Source organism: Trichoplusia ni, chromosome 11 (genome assembly GCF_003590095.1).
Source record: "Trichoplusia ni isolate ovarian cell line Hi5 chromosome 11, tn1, whole genome shotgun sequence".
NCBI classification, from domain to species: Eukaryota; Metazoa; Arthropoda; class Insecta; order Lepidoptera; family Noctuidae; genus Trichoplusia; species Trichoplusia ni.
Window position 1 is genome coordinate 9296978 of NC_039488.1, and position 23368 is coordinate 9320345.

The 23368-nt window shown below is 38.8% G+C and overlaps 4 protein-coding genes across 4 annotated transcripts; 3 read left to right on the forward strand and 1 right to left on the reverse strand.

The window, feature by feature from the left end:
• Positions 1-6085: 6085 nt before the first annotated feature.
• Positions 6086-10989, forward strand: LOC113498751. Its single transcript, XM_026878892.1, has 3 exons — positions 6086-9874; positions 9964-10101; positions 10380-10989. Exons 1-3 carry the CDS (start codon positions 8557-8559, stop codon positions 10496-10498), a joined length of 1575 nt encoding a protein of 524 aa, XP_026734693.1. The 5' UTR covers positions 6086-8556; the 3' UTR covers positions 10499-10989.
• Positions 10990-11086: 97 nt separating this feature from the next.
• Positions 11087-12810, reverse strand: LOC113498752 (translocon-associated protein subunit gamma). The gene is made up of 4 exons (XM_026878893.1): positions 12547-12810; positions 12195-12414; positions 11670-11801; positions 11087-11385 (listed from the first exon to the last, which is right to left on the reverse strand). The coding sequence occupies exons 1-4, from the start codon at positions 12677-12679 to the stop codon at positions 11319-11321; spliced, it is 552 nt and encodes a 183-aa protein (XP_026734694.1). The 5' UTR covers positions 12680-12810; the 3' UTR covers positions 11087-11318.
• A 446-nt stretch (positions 12811-13256) lies between these two features.
• LOC113499036 (condensin complex subunit 1) lies at positions 13257-22940 on the forward strand. The gene is made up of 23 exons (XM_026879363.1): positions 13257-13540; positions 13662-13775; positions 13871-14043; positions 14266-14438; positions 14610-14751; positions 14857-14952; positions 15040-15207; positions 15506-15667; positions 16090-16227; positions 16339-16704; positions 16787-17116; positions 17279-17479; positions 17571-18113; positions 18192-18371; positions 18552-18763; positions 19010-19180; positions 19348-19620; positions 19820-20084; positions 20184-20384; positions 20566-20665; positions 21654-22407; positions 22482-22713; positions 22792-22940. Exons 1-21 carry the CDS (start codon positions 13423-13425, stop codon positions 21731-21733), a joined length of 4206 nt encoding a protein of 1401 aa, XP_026735164.1. The 5' UTR covers positions 13257-13422; the 3' UTR covers positions 21734-22407; positions 22482-22713; positions 22792-22940.
• On the forward strand, positions 22239-23356 carry LOC113498801 (ADP-ribose pyrophosphatase, mitochondrial). The gene is made up of 4 exons (XM_026878945.1): positions 22239-22407; positions 22482-22713; positions 22792-22940; positions 23064-23356. The coding sequence occupies exons 1-4, from the start codon at positions 22239-22241 to the stop codon at positions 23354-23356; spliced, it is 843 nt and encodes a 280-aa protein (XP_026734746.1).
• Positions 23357-23368: the final 12 nt, after the last annotated feature.

The window sequence follows — 23368 nt, forward strand, 5'->3', positions numbered from 1 at the left end:
TTATAGCCAACATGAATCAAATAACGTAATTCGGATATTAGATCTACGTACCTTTGCTTGTATTCTTTAGGTGGAAAGACTTACAGTCATTTTAAATCAGTAACACTCGATTTAAAAAAAATGTGTAGTATGTTAGTTTACAATCCGTACCTGCGATGTTTGTTAGTACATCTTCAATTATGTTTAATAGTAAGTATTTGACTGTAACTTAATTGCAATACCTACTTCATCTAAACACCATCGCGACTGTTAATGATACACTGAAATATCCCAGATCCCATACCTTATTTCACTTTTATTAGACCACAGTCTAATAAAAGTGAAATAATGTAATACGAATAAAAAATAATCTACACTGGGCACGCACTTTTCTTATCCCGCTCTGCTGTAAAATAATATAAAATACAAATAAACATGGGAATTCAGGCTTAATGGTATAGAATTGTGCAGGCGTGAGGCGCAGAATGCTTCTTTAGAGTAATATAAGTCATGAGATACCCCACATTATGGTAATGCCATGATTTAAAAAGGCAATACGAGGCTCTCGATCTGCTATTAAAGGGCGACTTTTATTTTAGTCCTTTGTACTCGATAGTTACCTTAAATTTAAGCAGTTTCTTGGATGTTTTATACATAATATGGCACTTTAAGTACCTTGCGTGCAGGCTTTTACCATGCATTTGGTATAACGAGTGGTAGAGCAAGTCAATAAAAATGTTTCTGAACGAAGTTTTGCACTATTATAGTTGTGGCGTTACTTTAGATCGAAGTGCATGCATAAAAAATATGCCAGAGAACTAAAAAAGGCCAAATTTTTTATCATAGGAGCGTGATAGCTGGGCCCCAATTCTGCTATTTACAATGGCCGATGAATGAATGGAGATTGGCACGTTTCTTATTATCCTAAGCATTTTCCAACACAGTAATAGGTATTTCAGTACGGGTCGGAACGCCCACTTCCAATACATTAATTTCCAATTATGGTGTTGGCAAACTGCATAACAGAAAAGGTATAGTTTAAAAATCGAATTGCCATTCATTCATCGGAAATTGTAAAAAGCAGAACGGAGTCCAGGTACACTTTTGGTCGTTGACTGCTATTAATTGATAAATGTGTCTATTTTACAACCACGTTTCCAATTTATTCTTTCATAACCTTTATTAATTTGCTAAGAGCCGTGTGAATGGGTACATTGGGTACAGAATGTGAATCTCTTTTCGGGGAACGCTTTGTATTGTCCCAAAAATGTTAATCACAATGTTGAGTAATGTCATTGTGTCGAACTACTACCTATTACGATACCGTAGATACCACATATCACAACCCTTTAACTCGGCTTCTTTACCTCACTAATGAGAAAACATTACGTGCTGAATTTCTTTATTTGTTCTACATTATATACTTGTGCTGGTTGTTCTCTCAACAACTCGCTAATACGACGAGTAAGTACGCCTTCCTACCAAAATATGAATTCTCTGAAACGACCATTTACAATGTCCGAACAACAGTCGCATTTAAGGAGTGGAGTTCGGTTTCCGACTGTTGTAAATAGCGTGCGAATACTACAATACAACAGCGTTACTTCCTGTGCTCTTTGACAGCGTGGTACCGAGTAACAAATATTACAGAATAGACGATATTTAGGGTACCCGACATTGAAAACGGAATCCTGTTTCTGAGGCTGCGCTCTCCGTCCGTCAGTCTCTTCCACAACAGTATGTATCTCAAGAACTTTGATAGGAAATTTTCAGAGATGATGTATTCCTGCTGCCGCTATAACAACAAATACTAAGAAAAAGATCGTGATTAACCAAGCATTGCTACGGTCACCCAACCGTATTTATATTATGCCTATTTGCAGGGAACCCTCCGTTTAACGAGTCAGTCTGGCACTTGATTTTTTTTATTTTTGTGAAATTAATATTTGTGTGGCGCTCAGCTTCATCTTTTTAAAAAAAGACTATCGGACTAAGGAATCTAATCCATGTGTCGCGGGAGATTACACAAACATTCAAGTCACATACACAAAGACCCAGACACAGAACAAGCATTCGAGGATTACACAAATAATTGTCATAGAGGGGGATCGAACCCGTCACATGTCAAGCACAATGCTATCCGTGTGGTCACTTCTCGAAGTATTGAGTAGTTTTGCTAGTGCTTCGGAAGCTTGCCAACATTGCTACAGCTTCCTGAATTTTGTAACAATAATGTATAGTATTACAAATTCTATCAAACGACCACATAACACGCTAAAGAAAGTCACATTACACATACGTATGTCTCCAGCATTGTTAGGTACGAGTACAGCACAGCGATGACACACATTTTCCATTCTAATGACCGGCAAAGCTGAATGAACGTCGAGGTACTTTGTTAATACATACGCAGCGTATAATTAAAAATATTAAAAGAGTTCCTCATCCGGAAAATATTGAGCGAAACTCGGAATGTTGAGACTTTCATGAAATATAGCATAGCCATGAATAATACATACCTACTCACCTGTCCATTGGCAATGTGTACATAGACAGGTGAAGCCATTCTTATTCAAACTTTTTATATCAAACTAGCCAGACAATTCTAAGAGATAACTTACTTATACACCTCTCATGAAATGACGCAACTCAAAGCCGGCAAACAAAATAAGCGTCAAAAGGCTGAGCATCTAATGACAGTAAATCGCGCTACCGATGTCGGACCGCAGTTGGAGAGATATAGATACTTACACGCACTTCACAGTGCGAAGAATTATATCGCGGCACGCGCATGCAAGCGAATCACTTCATATTAACCGTTATCACAATAAAAACAATCTGTATTTCTACCAAATCGGGCAGTTCACACTGCTATTATGAAATAATCGGTTGACGCCCCTAAAAAATCTCACTTTAGACTAAATGTAATGTATCATCTTTAACCGCACACTGCTTAGAAGCACGGTGTTAGCCCCCGGTAAAGATGCGTCTGCGCATCGAGCACGTGCACTCGTCACGCATCACGAACACCCAGAAATTCGCTTAGTTTGTCCTGAGACTCCATGCTACTCGCACGCATGGAGGCCCGGTGCTTTTCCCGCGCAAGTGACTATGAAAAAGCAACCTGATATTTATGAAGTGGGCCTGGCCATTGTGTTCTCGATAGCAGATCCAAGAAGAAGTAGCAGCTCTGAAGAAATATTTTCGTGAGTATCTTCAATTAAGGGCCGGAAAGGGCTTTGACCGTCACCGGCGCCGGCGCATCGCCTCCTCGGGGCTAAAAGAGTTAAGTCGATCTATACTGAACCTGTTGTTCACCTTGTTAAGATCGACGAACTTCTCATACTGGAATAATTTTGCACATAAAAATGTCCGTTAACAACATCAAGTATGAGCTAAATAACAATTGTTACGTATCAATGTTATGAAACATCTTCTTAATTATTTTGCACACATTGAGATATTTATTTTTATGATATTTGAATATTTTAGGCTTATTTATTTTTTAAATTATAAATAGTGCGCTTAATATATTTTTTTCTTTTCGTGTTTTAGTGTCGTGTTTGGAGGAAATCTTTTTTTTTTGTAAATGCTCTACCTGCTTAATACTCTATTACCTAACCAGTACAACATAAAAATAGATTAATTCTGAGAACGTCCATTAAAAGTTTTAAGACTTTTTTAAACCAGTTCCGCAGAATGCAATTTAACGTCAACATAGAAAATAAAAATTATCTACAAGAGCAGATCACTATTTCCAACTAAGTTAATTACCGAATGCTTACCTAAATGAGTTCTTGGTCAACTGTTTATTTTATGGGCACACAATTACAACCTGGAATGTACAAGAGTTTAAAGTCTCTCTCAAACAATTTAAAAAACGGAGCATGGAAAGAAAATGTATCTTACATTATGTATGCAATCGACATTATCCCAGGCTAGTGCCGGTGGAGCATCCGTTGTCCATAAACGCGTTGTTGCTACCTGAACAACTTTACTTTCATTAACATAATTCTCCAAACGATTACATATTATCTGGCTACAACCAACCTTCTTGTAATGAGCAAAATTATAAGCTGACTGCATGAGTTATTACAAAATTACCGTGCTTACTTCATGTGTTACTTAACAATTAGTCTAACGCCAAGTTTTTGCAACTAGCCGACCCTCATCCTCCTTGGCCGTTACACTTCCGTTTATGAAACAAATTGCTTGAGTGATGCAGAAAATATTTACGAGATTAAAATTTAACGGAGCAGTTCGTTTCACAGATATAACTGAAAAGTAAAATAAAAATTTACAATCCCGGTTTTGCGCTTCATCCATAATTACTCTCTCAAAATACAGGGAACCTGTAAATCAAAAAATATTTTATTAATTACTGTTCCTCTCTGGGTCCCAATATTGTAATTTCAAATTTTCGACTAGCTTGTTTGTAAACACACCCACTGCACCGAACTAGTCTCAAGTATTGCGTTTAAAATAAACAAGTTCTATTTTAATAGATCTAGTTTCTAGAGCTTGGAAAAAAATACTTCTAGTCAAAAATAATATGGCCATACAACATTTTTTAGAGAGGTGCATAAAGCATGCAAAGCAAGGGTCTAAACTGGACTAAACTGCGCTTTTTTGCTCTGATTTATTTATTACTGAAGCCGAATTTTTTGAAACACAGGAATCCTCGAATCTTAACCACTCCATATCCTGTACTTCTTTTTTTAATATTATAAGACTCGACTTCTTCTTGCAACTATTACGATAGCACAACACAACACATCGAATTAAATGCCTTGATTACTAAACCTCGATGACTATCTTTCGACTTTTCCTTTTTAACTAAACATGGACTGTCATAAGTAATTACTATTTATTCCGCATGAGCGCATGCAAAGCGGATATATGTAATTAAATAGGTACAAATAGTTTGTAGGGAAATTTTAATACTCAGACAGGACTCAAACGCTACTTCTGGTTCAACGCACCATTAATCCGTTTAGTTGCCTGTCTGAGGTATATGTTTTTCCGAGGCTATTTGTATTCAACGTCTTAAGTAAGTACTTGCCGTATACTGTCAATGCAAGACCATCCCCTAACGGATTTTAGTAAAAGATGCACGAAAACGTAATTATTTCTCGCTGAATACGTGTATAATATTTTATCATAGTTAAATCATACAAGCTCATAAATTAAATAGAAAAGCACAATTATAAGGTCATAACCTCGGGGAGCACGACACTAAAGGATATTTCGCAAAGACTTCCTTGTCCACAAAACTATCTCGTAATAGCGCTCGAGAAGGCTTACGGCAATGAAAATCTAAATAAATGTCCAGACACAAAACAGCTGGGAGATCATAAATCAAAGCGTTTACGACGGCGCGACACCTCGCCCGTAATCCTGCGGGATGCCCATGGGCCCGAGACGGCCGAGACGCGCAAAACGTACACTCTATTATGGGAAAAATAATACCCTCATAAGGCGATAAATTATTGTAAGTAATTTAGAACTCACTTACTTTACCATGATATATTGGTCCTAAAATACATAGAGCACGAGCATTCATCATAGATATTGAACTTGCAATTCGAGGCACTAAATAACCATAATTCAGACGTCATTAGGTAAGCTGTTTTGGATCTTGGAAAACCCGCTATAGCTTCGGTTAATGACTCTTGTTCTAAGGCTATTTTTATTTGATGTTAACTTGTAGATCATCAATTGAATAAAACACGTTATTTCTGGACATTATTCTTAATTATATTTACAGGTACATTTAAGTAGATACTTAACTTCATGAATTGCATGAATATAAGAATTCAAGACTATGAAATAAACCATTCGGATGATTCGAATGGTGCACATTTCGTCTTTAGACAAACAATATTTCAAACAAACTTTTTATTTCTTACAGCATTTCTAATGTATAAGGATTGATGGATATTTTCCTGTCAGAACAGATGCTATTTGGTTCGCGCACATTCTGCGGCTAACCGCATTAGTTGAGCTGCATTAAGTTAACCACTAGGTACTAATCAGTTTAAGCCAAATAAGGCGTATTTTATCTGAAATAATTTAAGTAGGTTCCTATTATATAAAGCGAATGATTCCAACTGCGAATGGTTATAGCTTATGGTATAATAATGATAGTACCTGCTTAATGTTCAAGACCGAGATGTGTGATTATGTACTTTTCATGCACGATGCATACTTTGTAACGCAACAATTTCTTCTCTCCAATTTCACCCAGTACGGAGTACGCATTGTTTGTAACATACAATGTACCTACCACACGTATGATCTACGATGTTTTTTGTTCATGCGTGTTACATTTCGTGCAAAACTAAATGCGTATGAGGTAATTTAAGGTTGCAGTACAGCACGACTCGCGTAATTGAATGAACGAGCGGATAATAGCCGCCAGACAGAAAGTAGATGATCACGATAGAATAAAAAACTAGTTAATTATTATACGTCGATATAAAAAGTAGTATAAAGTGCAGTCAATCAATTAAATCGAAATACGATGTATTTTCGCAGTATCGTTTTTTAATTCCACAAACTGCTTTAATCACGCTTGTAATTTCATATCGTTTTTTTGCAGTTCATGAAGTTTCTATGATGTGGCTGGCATCTCGAGATTAATGTTGATGTTATTCGGCACCTTGAATTCAAATTAAATAATTGAGAGTATTTTACTTATAATTACTGGGGTATGTTCAGTTATTCTACATGCTCAAAGCAGGTAAAGAATTCTCTCATTAATTACTACGATGATTTCGAAATGCCTAGTAGATAACATAACACGTTAAGTAGGTGTTAATATTTACGTAGCATCATCACATCACAATGAATGAGCGATGCAAGTGAAATACCAGTTAAATAATTGTCTGTAACGGAGGAATGTGACGTGGCAGCAGCAGTGTTGGTGTCTCCGCCACACAATCAGTTCAGGCGAGTTTCACTCCGAGTATTCGTGTTGCCTGCTGTTACTTTTACAACGCGCTGCCGCACACGAACAACGCTCTGTTTCCCTAAGTCTCATTGTTTCTATACTGCACTATCAAAGGAAAACTTTGACTTTCCACTATGTCACCATAAAGAGCGACCATTTGTTTTCGCGCCACTCTACCTGTGATGTAATTATGCGTGATTAAATGAAAATGCATAAAACTTTTCTGACTCACTTGTGAGAAGACAACAAAATAACTCCAACAAATGTTATAGGCACGTAAATTTTAGTAAATGCATTAGATAACTATTTAAAACAAAACGAATGTACCTTCTGACATGGTCAATGAAAAAATAGCTATAATTTTTTGATTGCATATCAATGCACCAATATTTAAGCTAGCTGAATCACGATGTAAATAAATAAGAGACTGACACTGAATAAGTAAGCCCAACGATTGGGTGCCTGTGTCTACGGTTCACGAGGAGATTCGGAAGTGATTTAAGATAACACTACCCGGTCCCGTTGCTTCAGAGATCGTTTGCTCTTACGATTGTCGGATGGCTCGAGAGCCGAGTCCACACACCGTTACTTTCGCACCAAATCTGCCTACAATACGTTCAGCAGCGTTCTTTGATTCCGATAATAAGTCTAAAGTCACGATCCGCTCCGTGAAGCTGTCTACGTAATCTCTCGACTGAATTAGAGGTTTCCTTATAAGGTGATGCATATTTTACATAGAAGCTATCTTTGATACGATTTGCGGTCAACGTTTATTTTCTTACGATGCTTTATGGGCATTCAATTATTTTTGTATGGATACTGTAGGGTCATTAGTCCCTTTAATATTTTGTGTTTGGATGTCTTTAAAATCATAATATTTTGTTTAAAATTCTTTCACATTCCCTTTCGACTATATAGTGTAAGAAGAACGGTTGTAGATCATTCTATATTTAGGCATTCGTAGGCGCAGAATGTTCTAGTAAGACTACTTCCAATTTTTTATATGCGCTATAAGTGGGTCTACTTGACTTGACGGTCGTAATAAATGTAATAATACATAATACCGATAACAGAAAACAAAACAAAAGCCGGCTACAGGCTACAGCATACGACATGCGGTCAAAAGCCTCAAAAAGGCCATCAAACCATTAATATCAAACCTTTAATACCTGTAAAAGATTAACAGGAATATTAAACTTCAAGTGAAGCACACAATGCTGGAGTTCTTTGAGAAAATAATAAAGAACGCATATAAAAGTGTTTTTAACTAACACTGAACAATAACATAATAAGGAGCGAGACATTCGTGATCACGTTCCCAGTATTCCAAGTGGGCATTCTGAATGTAAGCGTTACTTCGCCTTTTTCAATCTTAACGACCTAAAATAAAACGACAAAGAATACCAAATCGGTTAAGTTAGGACTCCTAGGAGGTGCAAGGCGACTGTCGAACCGGTTTGGCCGGGAGATTCTTTGTTTGGTTATCGCAGAGTGGATACGTCGCGACTCGCGTCGAGACGGATATATCGCGTCAATGACGCCACATTTATTTCTTCCAGAGATAAGAAGACGATCGCGAATGTGTCTGCAGAGAGACACGGGCAGCTGAGGGCCCAGGCGGCCTGATGGCGCGAGGAGCGGTGCGCGCGCTGCTGGTCACGGCGGCGCTGGCAGCGCTCGCTGGAGTCCAGACCGCGCGCTTCGGGGACCGTCTAGCGCCGCGAGTGCCAGCCGCCTACGCCCCGCGCAACGCCCCCTCCGCACAACACTATGCCGAGAGTGAATATGACGAAGTCTACGAACAGGATTACGAAGAACAAAACCTTTCCGTGGAGGAAGAAGACCCGGAGACGGAGCCCCCTCCGCGCCGACCCGCACGTACTGAAGCCCATCGACTAGAGATGAGCACGGAATACTTCGTTATTCCAGAACGAGTTTCATCATCATCACCTCCTTCTACATCAACAACCGTCACACCGGCACCACAACCAAACTTAACCATAGTATCAGTGCCAACGCCGCCGATTTTAGGAGCATTGCGGTCGGAGTCATGGGCTGTACCTATATTGGCTCTTGCTTGCGTAAGCATGGTCACTCTTGGTGGGTTCGAAGCATTTGTGATATGGGGAGCAAGTCGTAAAGCGCCGAGCCATCGCCATCTATTGCTCGGACAGACATTACTATTCGGATTGTTCTCATGTGCGGCCACCGCTGCATTGTTTGCGACTACGCCGACTGCATTTACGTGCGGGGCTGTCCGATTCGGTACTGGTGTAGCTTATGTCATAGTGTTCGCTTCGCTCTTAGTGAAGTGTGTTTTTCTGCTTAGTTTGAATGGTGGGGTGTATTTACCAGCAGCATATCAAGGATTGTTACTATTTTTTGCTGTGATGATACAAGTGGCAATTGGTGCACAGTGGCTCGGCGGCTCTCCTCCGCGTGTTGTGAGCGGTGGAGGGCGTTGTGACGTTCATATGTCAGACTTATTGCTGTCCCTGTGCTACGCTGCCTTCCTAATCGCGATAGTATGTGGCGTAGCTCTCAGGTCACGTGGCATCCGCGACAACTACCGCGAAGCGACGCACATTGCAGCTGCGGGAGGCGCCACCGCTGCAGTGTGGGTCTGTTGGGTGGCGGCGGCGCTAGGAGCGCCTGAACGACATCGTGACGCGTGCGTAGCTGCAGGTTTGCTTGCAACCTGCGCCGTCGTGTTTGCACTAATGTTTGCACCGAAAGGTCGGCGTCTGGCGGCCTTGGGTCGCGAGGGCAGATGGGACGCGGACCGTGACGAAGGCCTGAGCTCACTGGGCGCCGGTGGCTCCGGCTACTCACCTTCGTTCTTCCACTTCAAGCCGGTCAAGTACGGCATGGTGTCAGCGGCGGCGCCGGTGCCTGCGCCGCCCCCCGTGTTGGACCGTAAGGAGCCGCCCGCTCAGCCAGCCGGTTAGTTAAGTATCTAAAGTGCGCTACTAGTAAGAACTAGCGCTTCCAAGCACACAGAATAACCGCAGATCGCGACGTTCTTTTCGCAGATCCGTACGGAGGCCTGTTCGCAAACTCGCCGCACTCGCACTCACGCGTCATGTACTCTCCGCCGCACTACACCATGCACCCTTTTATGCTAAACTACCCCTACAACTACCCACCTTATCCTTACTTACTACCACCAGGTAACTACCTACTTCTATACCTACACTCGCTTGATTTGCAATACAATGCACATTTTCATATTATTTTTTCATTTAAACTTTCTTCTTACAAATTGATTGACTTTCGTTAATATTTAGATAGCTTAAGTTTTTACCAATTACTAGGCAGTTTTGAGTGTCTAGCCGTAATGCCTTAAAGATTTCAAGTTACTGTATTAAAAAAAGGATGTCGATGGCGCGTAGTTAAAACTTTATTTGATGTTATAATATGAGATACTGATTATACGGTTTGGGTGCAGGCGTGATGGTGCGTCCGGAGGAGGGCAACGTGTACACGAGCGTGGAGCCCACCTTCAGTAGCAACCCCAACGTGTACTTCCAGCGCACGGAGCCGTTGCACGTCGGTATGATGTACTGAGCCCCTGACAAACCACAGTTCCGAAGCGAACACTGGGATTTGCAGCGCGACGCCATAGTTACTTGCTACCCGCCCAACCCGGCACTCGGCAGTCAGTGACGTACATACGATTTTAGACGAAAAGTTGCTACTGCTGTGTAAATTATAGTTCAAGTGCCTATCTTTACAGAATTAAATAATTTAATTGCTAAATTATTTTACAATTCACGTTCACAAAATTTTGTCTCTTTAGTTGATTACTAATTCCAATGGAAAAAAATAGGTAGTTTTCTAGTCATAAATTAAAAAACAGTTAAGGAATGTTTACGGAATAAATAAAAATTATTTTTCATCAAGATTGAAACATGCATTTGCATTACACAGCAGTAGCAGCCAAAGCTACTATGGAACTTTAAGAACGGACTTTACGAAGACTTGAATTTTTGTGTTGAACAAAAGCTGTTGTGATTTTTAATTATACTTAACCCACCCTGAAGAAGATAAAGAACAGCTGTTAGAATAAATTATACATAGCTTACTTATAAGAATCAAGAACAACCATATAACTGTAAGTTTTCCTAATGCAAGTTTGTAAATAAAACTAAAGACTGTTTTTAATTATTTTATTACCTTTAAATTATAAAATTATTCTAGATTTATTCAATGTATACACATAAATAACTGTGCAAAGTTCAGTACTCATGTCCCACCAAAACAGAGACATTTATGCTCAACTTCTGTAACATTCTCACACACTCACAATGTTGCCACTTTTAAGTTCTGTAGAAATTAGATGTTGTTCATATTATTTGGGTGGCAACACTTACACATACGTAGTTCTTCACTTGGTTCCAGTAGAAAGCAGGGCTAGGACTCCAGAGGCAGCCGTGAGGGAAACAATGTAGTTACTGTGATAAGAAAAGTCAAGGATCTTATTGATATTATTAAATTCTGAAATTGTAATAAACACTATTTCTTTACTCACAATACTATTCATTAAACACTGAATAGTATGGTGAGTACACAAATGGCATTTCCTGAGACAAATCAACAAGATAAATATTAATGGTATAAGAATTATATGGATCCTTCTTGTTGAAGTACACCAACAAAGCAGTTATTACTTAGTAAGATGTTGTCCATGGCAGTTCATGTTTCATTTATAAGACTTTTGATATTTGTAAAAGGATACACAGTGGGTGTGAATGAGCGCAGGATGTAGAAGCTGCTCAGGATCACAATGGTCAGGAACAGAGCATTGTTGTAGAAGATTGAGTAGGTGGTTGCTTCATAATCAGCCACTTCATTCTTTTTCCACAGGATCCTGAAAACATAATAATATGATTAAAATAAATATAGAACATTGATAACCTTGCTGTATTACTTTGATATTTTGGTGTTATAGTTTGAGTTTAGTGAACTTCATATTCTTTGGCAACAACATGAGACATGAAGAAATCAAAATTGTACATGTATAGTACAGAATGTAACAGGTTTTTTCTAAGACTATCATCAATAAGTATTTTGAAGTCATGTTGAATATTCACATCAGAAAAATACTAATTTAATAGACAATTTGCAAGAACCAAGTCTAGTGAAAAGTCTAATTAGGATCTTGGTAAAAAATTAAGATCCTTCATAATCAGGGAAACAAACCTAAAAGCGCATCTTAATAGACATTTAAAAGGAGACTTTCATCACTGGGAAAGATACACACCTCTCGTCCTTCTCCTTCCTGCTCATTTTCTTGTCATCGGCCAGCTTGCGAGCCATCTCACGCGCGACGGCGTCGGCTCTACGCACGGCGACACGGTGTTTCAGCTGGAACTTGGTGTTCCTGTACGCCAACGCGAGCAACCAGGTGCTGGCAGCTGTCACCATAGCGAACCACGCTAGGGAAGAGCTGACCTCCAGAGCGTGCACTCTCCAGAACAACCCTGTTATCGCAGGACATACGATTCATTAATCTCAAGAATGAACTTTCACTCTTTTGCTATCTCAATTTTATGTATTAAACATTGAGGTTTGGTATCGTGGCAATAGTTCAATAATGATAAAGTATAACTTACATATGGGAATAGCAGATACTATGAAGGCATTTCCATAAAATAGAGCCGAAGATTTTGTCGACACATTTCGACTGAAATCTTGAAGCAGTAGCTCCTCCTCTTTCGTGAAAGCTTTGTTTTCCTTGGCCAACATGATTGTTTATTAATTGTTGACTTGATATCCACTACAACTTAACACGAACTACGTGTATAAAATACAGAGATAACTGGGTGTTATGCCACCGCTCCAATTGAGTTCAGCTGGTTGAGCTCTGCGCTGGCGAGCGAAAGTCAAACGTCAAATGACATGTAAGCAACGTGTCAAAAATATTGCTATCGTAAAAAAGTATTTAACAATGCCTGTTTCACGATACCGGTTTTTAATCCAGTTCAGCTGCTTCTGTTTTGAGTGAATCAAATAATTTTTATTTTTACTACTTTCAAATTTCAAGCTTTTTTATGCTTTTTTTGCTTTGATAAAGTCAGTGTGTTTTAAATTAACAATTTCATCCAATTAAATACTTTTTAACATTAAATCATTATTATTGTATTCCTTAGTTTATTCAATAAAAGTTATTTGCAAGAAACAGTAGCAAAAGCATAGGCACAGAAAACATAACATAAATACTATTTATTTCAGTCATTTCAGTGTTATTTCCACTCTTTTTATAACTTTAGTTAACAATGAAATTATTAATAGTCTGTGGTCATGTATTTTGAGTCGAATAATGTCTTTGGTATTTTGAGATCATTCTTGACAGTATTTGTCAAATAAACAATTTCAAAACTGAAAACGTTACGCGCCTTGGTGAAGTTTTACTTGGGTGTTGTTGTGATTCGATATTTTTAATAAGCAATGTTAATTTGCAAATAGTGGTAATCTTAAAGAGTGATAAAATGAGCCACTTTGATTTTGCTATACCGTTGCAGAAAGATGAGCTACTAGAATCTCACGCGGGACAATATCATGTTGAAGATGTTGTTCAAGCGCGCGTACTATTATCCAAATTACAAGGTAATATAAATTTAATAACTTCTCCATAATAGTAGAGATATTATTGGTCAGTGGGTCATCTTAGGGGCGGAGTGCTGCATCTTAGATGCTGACAATATACGTGATAATTATATTTTTCTAGACGCGGCACGAGCTTTTAATTCCAGCGGAGTGGAATACATACTGGAACACTTTGATACTTACTTTTCCATCATCGTACACGGTAATAAACTAGAATGGAACGTCATAAACAAAGGTAATTTAATAAATATACGATAGTGTTTCATTCGTTTCATTAAGCATTACAATTGAATCATATATTTATGTTTTATATAACTTTTATTTGATCAGGATTCGATCATATCGTAAGGGCGGCAAAAAGTCTATGCAACCACCTGGAACAAGTCTTACAAGAAAAAGAAATAGATTCTGAAGTACGAGTAAAGAACTTGAACATTTTGAAAATGATGATGTATTTGTTTACTCAAATTATAAAAACCAAAGATACCAAATTGGCTGCAGATGTAAGTTATAGTGTTGTATTTGAAAAGTAAATGATATGTTCCCAAAGGGCTTGCATGCAAACATCTGCCCTTTTTATTATTCAAATTTATAACTAAAGGTGAACTAACTATACTTAGCAATATTTTACAATAAAGTATTATCTTGTTTACTCTCCAATTAATAGAATAATTGCCTCATTATAAATTTCTAAATCAAAAATCCTTATGTATATACTATTCCAGAATTCCACTAAGCTGACATTGGGTAAGAAGGGCAAGAAGGCAGTAGATGATGAGGAGTTTTGTGGATGGACAGAAGCAGACAAGCAGGCCTCTCTCATCACCCTGCACTTGGTACTGCAGCAGCCACTGTCCAGGCTGTGGGACCCTCCCTTAGCTGAGGACAACTTTGTTTCGTAAGTTTATTGCACAAGCCTTTGTTAGTTATATGTAATGCAATTAGAAGCATATGCTCAGCTGTGTACCCCAAAATATTGAGAAGATAATATTTTCCAGAAATATTGTATAAACTCACCTAATTTTATGGTGTTTTAATTTCATAACTTAACACAATTAATTCTTTGCAGGATGGTAGCTGACCCCTGTTACAAGGCTCTGGAGGAACAAATAATCAAGACTAAATCTATAAGAGAGACTGTGTTTCAAGTGCTTGGTGTTCTCATTAAGAAATACAACCATGGGACCTCATGTCTCATCAAACTTGTGCAGGTAATACTGTAATGGAAACATGCTGATGAAATTGTTAGAATAAACAAGAAAATACTTTTTCCTGTGTTCTGAAAAATAATACCATAGTAATCTTTTTTGTCATAGATTTTGCAAATGATGGAACATTCGGTGTCACCCATATGTGCTGGAGTTGTACAGTTGACTAAAGACTTTGGATTGGGAACTTTTGGACCTCAAATGGTATGTAAACACCAAACAGTTAATTAAATTGACATATATAATTTTGTCTATGTACTTAATAAGTATTCTATTTTTAATGGTTTGTAGGTCCGAGAAATAGCTGAGGCTTTAGCTTCATCAGATGAAGATAATGCTGGCACTGAGCAGGGTGCTGCAAGGAACTGTGGAGCATTTCTGTTAGAGCTCACCAAAGAACTGCCTAAGGAGATGACCAATGCTATAGCTACCATACAGCCTTACCTGGAAAGTGATGAGGTAAGATAATGATATGTAAAATGTAGTAAAAACAACAACCTGTTAATAAGACTGAACAACCTATAGTCAAACTAGAAACATACAGCCAAAGTCTTATTAGTCTTAAATATGAGACTAAGGTATAAGACTCCTTATTTAACAACCTCCATATCAACCATAAACTCTGTTCCTATGAGATGGCTTTAGCTACAACTATAGGCTTACAAATCTCGTTAAATATATGTTTAATAAACTCATAGTAAATTTTATATTGTATTCCTAAAAATAACCGTATAACAAATATAAATATGTTCGTCAGTCGTACACGCTCCGCATCAGCGTGCTGGGCATGATGTGCGAGGTCCTGATCGTGGAGCTGAGCGGCGAGGGCCTGACGGACGAGCAGCGCGCGCAGCGGGACGACTTCCTCGACGACCTGTACGAACACATGCACGACTTGTCTGCCTATGTTAGGCATAAGGTATAACATATTTTTACTACGAAAGTTACAAACAGTATATAAGTTAATCTATACTAATTTTACTAAAATATATTGAATGGTGAAGTTTTTGTTTATTTGAATCACTTATCTCAGGAAGTACTTGTCTGATTTGTAAAAAAACCTTTCAGTGTAAATAGCTTATTTATTGAGGAAGGCTATGGGATATACAAATACCATCACTCTATGGTTAATAGGAGCAATTACAATGACGACGAAAGGATTCGTGCATTCTATAAAAAATCTTAATTTATATCTTCATAGCTACGTGAACAAAGACGCGCGCAGCAGTTAGTGCATTAGAGAGATGGAGAAATCAATGAGATAGGCAGTGTAGTCTTTTAACATTAAATTTGTTGGGTATTTGCTCACCAAGAAACATAATCTGTATGAATATATCCCAGGTGCTACAGTTCTGGTGCCGCCTCCAGCGCGAGAACTGTGTCCCGGTGACCCGCCAGCGCACGGTGCTGGAGCGAGCCATCGGCCGCCTGAAGGACAAAGCCGCGCTCGTCCGTAAGGCGGCTATACAACTGTTAAAGGTATGCACTGGTTGCGACAGAAATAAACCAATTTACATTGCTTTTTTTCTGTCTTGTAAAGTAGCTATAAGGAAGAAATAACTGTATCTAGTTCTTGTATAACATTACCAGATATTTTTGGAATGCAACCCATTTTCCGCGCAACTGAAACTGGAAATACTCGAAGACCAATTGAAAACTGAACTAGAAATATTAGAGAATCTTCAAAAGAAACTAAATCCTGGCCCAGATCCTGAGCTAGTGAAGAAATGGGAGAAAATAGAGGATGAAGTAACTAATGCAATCAAAAGTGGTATGGATATCATGACGCAGGATGAGCCGGAACTATCCCAAGCGTCGTTAGAAAACCTTTATGAGTCGATACGCAAACATTTACGGGAGAAGAACTATTATAAAGCGTACTTACTCGTTAAACACACTGAGAGGCAATACCCAGAAGCAAAGCTATTGAGATGTGACATGGAGAAAAGTGATCAGGTAAATATTAGGGGAAATGTGTTGAGAATTACATACAAGCATTTATTTAGTCTAAATGAGAAATAAAAATCATTTCTTACAGATTAATTACTTCGTGGCGCTACTTCGTAATATGTACGTCATACCTGATAGAAGACAGTCAATATCTTTAACTCAGCAATGTGAGACAGAGCTAGCGCTATACAAACGCCTCGAAGAGAAAGAGAGCATAGTAGCCTTCCTGCAAGAATCCGTTCACTTTAGTCGCATGGTGTCCGAGGCAGTGCCGCTGATAAACTCGTTACTGATGTCGAAACAGGCCGGTGACGTCAGCGAAGCAATCGACTTCTTTACGGCGGCGCACCACTTTAATATCGAGTCTGCTAAAGTGGGCGTAGCTAATATGCTGCTTCTAGTTTGGTCGCCGGATCAGGTGAGAAACTTACTGCTTTGTTATTTAGTTCTTTTTGCAGAGAAAATAAAATCATGTCCAATACTTGATTTTAGGAGATTTTCCATTCCCGTCACAAAAAAAAGTACCCTAGGTTCCGCTACTTTGAGGAGGGGCAAAAAAAAATATTTTTTTTCTTATCAGGATAAGCGGGAAGCTGTAGAGCGTGCATACCGCGAAATGTACCTGGACTGCGACAATAAGGCAGAACGGGCGCGATCCTTTGCCATCGCCAAAAATCTGGTGGCGTTGATGACGCACATCGACCGCGGCAGCGCGCTGGCGCTCGAGCATCTCGTCAGTAAGTGGGTCGAGAAAGGAGATATCAGTACTGCTATTATACAGGTAGATGCTGTTTACATTTTTTGTAGCTCCTTTTATAGTATTAATGTTTAGTAATATTACTTACGTAAAATAATTGATTTTCATTTTACAGGTTTTCTGGGAAATGTTCTTGAAGAAAATTGATGGAACAACCGATATGGATAGTTACGCCGCTTTATCACTTCTTGTAATGGTTGCTAAGGCAAAGCCTTCCGTAGCAGTAGCCAATCTCGATGTCATACTCAGTCACGGGTTAACAGCTGATTACAATTCGAGGAATTTAAGTGTTCAGCTTCTGATACCTATGACTAAGAAAACACAAAGATATCCCGCTGAGCATACAATATTCACGTCTTTATTCGACAGCCTTATAGAAACTTTTTCAAAGTTCGACAAATTCATGTCTTTCGCTGCTAATTCTATAGACCTGATTTACGCTATATGCGATACTCCAGAAATTATTTGTGGAAAAATTCTGGCGGAGATGTATAGACGAGTGGAAGAGAAGATGATGAAAGACAGTGACAATCAGGATGAGATCAGCCTGCCTATGGAACTGTTGACTCGCTTCGTCTTCGTGCTGGGTCAAGTGGCTCTACAGCAGCTCATATACCTCGACATATTTGTGTACAGTGAACTCAGAAGACGAAATCAGGTTAATATAAAATTAATGATTCTAATAGGGTTTTAAATTTTCCGATTGGAAATAAGAATAATGTTTTTATTTCTCCAGGTACGCGAAGAACGTAAAGTAGAAGAAAAACGGAAAAAGAAAGCGGGTGCGTTTGCGACGCCCGGGAGGCGCGGACGCGTCGATGACTTGCGGCGCCAGACGCTCATGAACCTCAGCAACGCCAGCGCCTCCTCGCGGCAACAACGTTCCGCTAGCGTCACCTCCAATAAAGGACCCTCGGTGAGTTGACTCTTCATATTAGTTACTTAAACGATTTTTTCATTGCATTTTTTGCAACACTTCCACAAATAGCGGCTCTTTTAGCCGAACTGTTAGTGTTGGTTTAGAGAATATGTTACATAATTCTGATATTGTAAATAATGCAAACATTTAGTGGAGTGCAGTATGTATACGTGTTAGGTGAACACGACGATGACGGAGGAAGAGACAGGTCTGGAGGGCGCGGTGGCGGACGACGCGGACGCGGAGTACGTGCGCGGCGTGTGCGAGCGCGACATCGTGGGCGCGGGCGCGGCGCTGGCGCGCTACCTGCCGCTGCTGCGCTACCTGCTCGCCAACCCCGCGCGCGCCTCGCACGCTCTGCAGGCCGCGGCCGCGCTTACCTTCACCAGGTACACTTTTGCTATTACCCTGTTCAGTGTCGCGTTACTATATGTGAATGTTGGGTATTCCACTCACCAAAGGCAAGCCTCGAAATCTCAGAAATATCACGCCTAATTATGCCCCAGTCTTAACACATTTGACAGACTATTACTTGTACAGTTTAATCCACAGAGCCTCAGTAATACTAATGTTTAATCACGATAAAATAAAATATCTTCAAACGGTAAAAAAATATATATGATTCAAATTTTCAGGTATATGTTGGTATCGAACGCGGTATGCGAAGAAGGACTACAGCTGATGGTTACAGTACTGAAAAAATCTAAAAATGTATCACTCAGAACCAACTTAACCATTGCTTTTGCAGACCTTACTTTGAGGTTCCCGAATCTCACACAACCGTGGACTCATCACATTTATCACATGTAAGTTCTTTTTTTAAGCTTTCTTCATTTTAATTCACTCGTAAACACATTTCACGCGAAATTTATGCACACTTTATAGCCATACTCCTTATAGAATATGGTCTCAGTTTCTTTGATATAAAAAATATACACGATGAACGACATATTGACCACGTTTTTTATTTCAGACTAAGTGACGAAGAGTTAGAAATTCGTCAATGCGCAGTTAAAATGCTATCGTTCTTGGTACTCCACGAGATGGTGCGAGTCAAAGGTCAAATAGCCGACATGGCGTTGTGCTGCGCTGACAAGGACGCGCGGGTTGCGTCCATGACGCGCTTGTTCTTCAAACAGCTATCGCAGAAAGGCAACGCCCTGTATAACGTGATGCCCGATATCATATCGAGGCTCAGCGACCCCGAGCTTAATGTACCTGAAGATCAGTACAGAGTCATTATGAAGTAAGTACCTTTTAAAAGGATTGAAAGATAATAAAATTCAACATTCTTTCCAGTTTCTCGCTTAAAAAGAATGATCATGCGAAGAGATAAATAAAATGTCCAAGTGGAAATTATAAAAAATATTTCTTATTCAGGATCTAGGATGAAGGATAAAGATAAACTTTGATTTACTTACAAATATATTGTTTACGATCCTTAGGTACATAACATCGCTCATACAAAAAGACCGTCAGATGGAAGCCCTTGTAGAGAAGTTATGCCAAAGATTCAAACTTTCTACAGAAGAACGTCAATGGCGGGACATAGCGTACTGTTTGTCCCTATTCACGTACAACGAGCGGTCACTGCGGAAACTGATTGAGAACCTTGATTGTTATAAAGATAAATTGCATTGTTCTGGAGTTATGGATTCATTTAACACCCTGATGAATAACACGTCGAAAATGGCTAAGAACGAAATTAAGGTAAGTTCAAAGAAACTTGATGATACATTCTGGTTTGAAGATTGGCGTCATTTGTTTTCGCTTATTTCACGATGTCTTAATTGATTAATGAATTTTCAGGCTCTAGTGACTGAGTTAGGTGATAAGATAGAAGAATGTTTCGCTGTTCGCGATGGTGAGGATGGCAACACGGAGGAAGGCAGCGAGTGCGGCGGCGTCAGTGAAGGCGAGCCGCGGAGGACTGAACCTGTGAAAGCCACGCCGAAACGCAAGCCCGCGCCCCGACGCAACCGCAGGCGATCCTCTTCTAGCCCAGACGAGGTGAGGGCAATTAGACATTTCTCTTTATAATGTAATTCATGGACTTGTCTGCAAAGCCGGTAATTGGCGTGCGTTTAATAAACATAACGTACACGCTACGGCTCTATTTCTCCTCTAGTTTTCCATAACACTTTCGCTTTAGAATTTTTTCCTTATAAAAACTTTGATTTTACCATTACAGAATGAACCACCGAATAACGAGAGGTCTCCCCCAACTGTCAGAAAATCGAGTCGTAAAGCTGCGACGAGAAAGAACAAAGCAGTCGTTTCTGATGAATCGGGTTAGTTAATCATTGAACTTAATAATATAAACTATAGCTGACCCGGCGAACTTCGTACCGCCTTAGCGTAGCTTTGATGCACTACTTTATTTTGTATAGCTGTTGCCCGCGACTTCGTCTGCGTGGTTAGAAGATATAAGTTATGACTTTTTCTTCGCTCCTATTGGTCGCAGCGTGATGATATATAGCCTAAAACCTCTCGATGAATGGTCTATTCAACACAAAAATATTTTTTCAATTTGAACCAGTAGTTCCTGAGATTAGCGCGTTCAAACAAACAAACTCTTCAGCTTTATATATTAGTATAAGTATATTAGTATATAGATGCCAACGATATCTTCGCTACGTTTCATCGATTTTTAATTTCTCGCGCGGAGATTTTAATATTACGATAACTCATTACCTATTCACTTTTTTGGTGTAGTGTAAAAGGCAATTTTGTTCTATATTACATGTATAATATATCTAACTTATTTACTTGGATAAGGATTAATACTGTATTGTTAAAAATAGGTTCGTAAATAACCCATAATTTTACTGTATTAAGAAAACACATAAAAATGGTTATTGTGGGTTATCCTTGGAAGATAGACATATACCACCGCGGACTTTTTTGTAGATTTATTAAAGAGGTACAAACCCGCCATACATAGTTTTGTTGTAACTCAAAAGGTTTTGGCAGCGTTCTCGAGGAAAGCTCTCGAATGGCTTAATTTTTTCCGACATGTTTAACTAATATCGTTGTAATATTGTCAGTTTACACAAAACCTAAACTTATTATACACTAAAACCTTCCTCAAGAATTGCTCTATCTATTTTTGAAAACCGCATCAAAATCCGTTGCGTAGTTTTAAAGATTTAAGCGTTCATAGGGACATACAACATGACACATGACAGAAAAAGCGACTTTGTTTTATACTATGTAGTGATTACAGAGCAAAAAATTACATCGCAAACAATTATTTCTAATTACTTTATATTCTTACAGATGAAGACTTTCAACAAAAAGATGATGAAGAGGTCTTTAAAAAACCTTCAGTTAAGAAAACAACTCGAAGGAGAAAATGAAAATATGTATTTACAAGAGCGAACATGTTTTTGTTGCTGATAGAGATAACAATTATTTTCATAAATATTTTTAAGTATATTTATTTGGTTTTATTTGTCTGCTCTACCTATCGTCTAAACTATCGGCTGCAACTCGACTCAGTGTCGTCTTGATGCCAGTTACCTTAGTTCGAAATGCACAATTTTTTGAGAAAAATATAGCTGAATATTAAAAAATCGATAAAACGTAAAAGTTAACCTGAAAATGTTGTGCCAAGCATGAAGCGGGAAGATTTCAGTTTTGAATTTCTTGGAAGCTCTGTACAACTTATTTTACGCTACTCTGTGGCCGCGCTGACGGCACATCTGTTTCTATCTGACAGTTACCGCAGCTGCTTTTGACATTCTGTTTGTTGCCAAGATAATGACAACGACGTCGGAAGCCGGTTTTGAAATAAGGAAAAACTTATGTACAGTTGTTATTATTCTTTTAAGTATTTTAATGATTCGTTCAAGCTTAGCTACGATGACTCTTCATTTCAAATGTCGTGGGGGACTTTACCCTCGATCTAATATTGAAAGATATGGTGTTCCTGATGATAAGGTTAGCTGGTCTTCAGAATACGAAGACTATAAACCTCCAAATCATACCGCATCATCCGTACACGGAAAACCGTGGGCAGATTCGAATATTGGTAAATATTGCTTAGTAAAATAAGTTCTGCGAGAATTATATTTCTTGTTCAAAATACAAAAATGAAAATTGCAGGAGAGCCTGGCTTCAAGCCGCTTTGGAACAGTGTCGATGGAAAAGTTAACAGAGTTAGTTATATGGGTAAATATGCTATCCAGAATGGGTTCCCCTTGAATCCTATTGGTAGAACTGGCATATCAGGTAGAGGTGTACTTGGCAGGTGGGGTCCAAATCACGCTGCCGACCCCGTTGTTACCCGCTGGAAAAGACTCGAAAGTGGAGAAATTGAAAATGATGGGTCTAGCAAGTGAGTAAATTTCCACTTTATGCAATTTTCATGTAATGCAATAATAATATATAATAATAACTTTTATTTTAATTTCAGGCCTATTCTACAATTTGTCGCGATAAAAAGACGAGACACTGGAGAATGGGCACTGCCGGGAGGCATGGTAGATCCTGGAGAGAAAATGAGTGCCACAGCTGTAAGAGAGTTTCAGGAGGAAGCTACTAACTCTTTGCTAATGGATGAAGGTCAGAATTCCTTTTGAATGTTATTATCACAATCAGCAAAAATATACTTGTCCAGACATTTTTTTTGACATTATATCCAACTCCACACTTCAATTCACTTAATATTAATTTTTGAATTTACAGAAGAAAAAGAAGCATGGATGGAAAAATTCAAAAACTTTTTCAATGATGGAGATGTGGTTTACAAAGGATACATAGATGATCCCCGAAATACTGACAATGCTTGGATGGAAAGCATAGCATACAATTTCCATGACAACAGCGGCTCAACAGTGGGTGCCTTAAAACTACATGCAGGTGATGACGCTGTAGGGGTACGATGGGTGGACATTACTCCTGACATTAAACTGTATGCGAGTCACAAAGATATTGTGATGGAAGTTATGAACAAACATTTAACAAACTTATCAAAATGACTCAGGAGATAT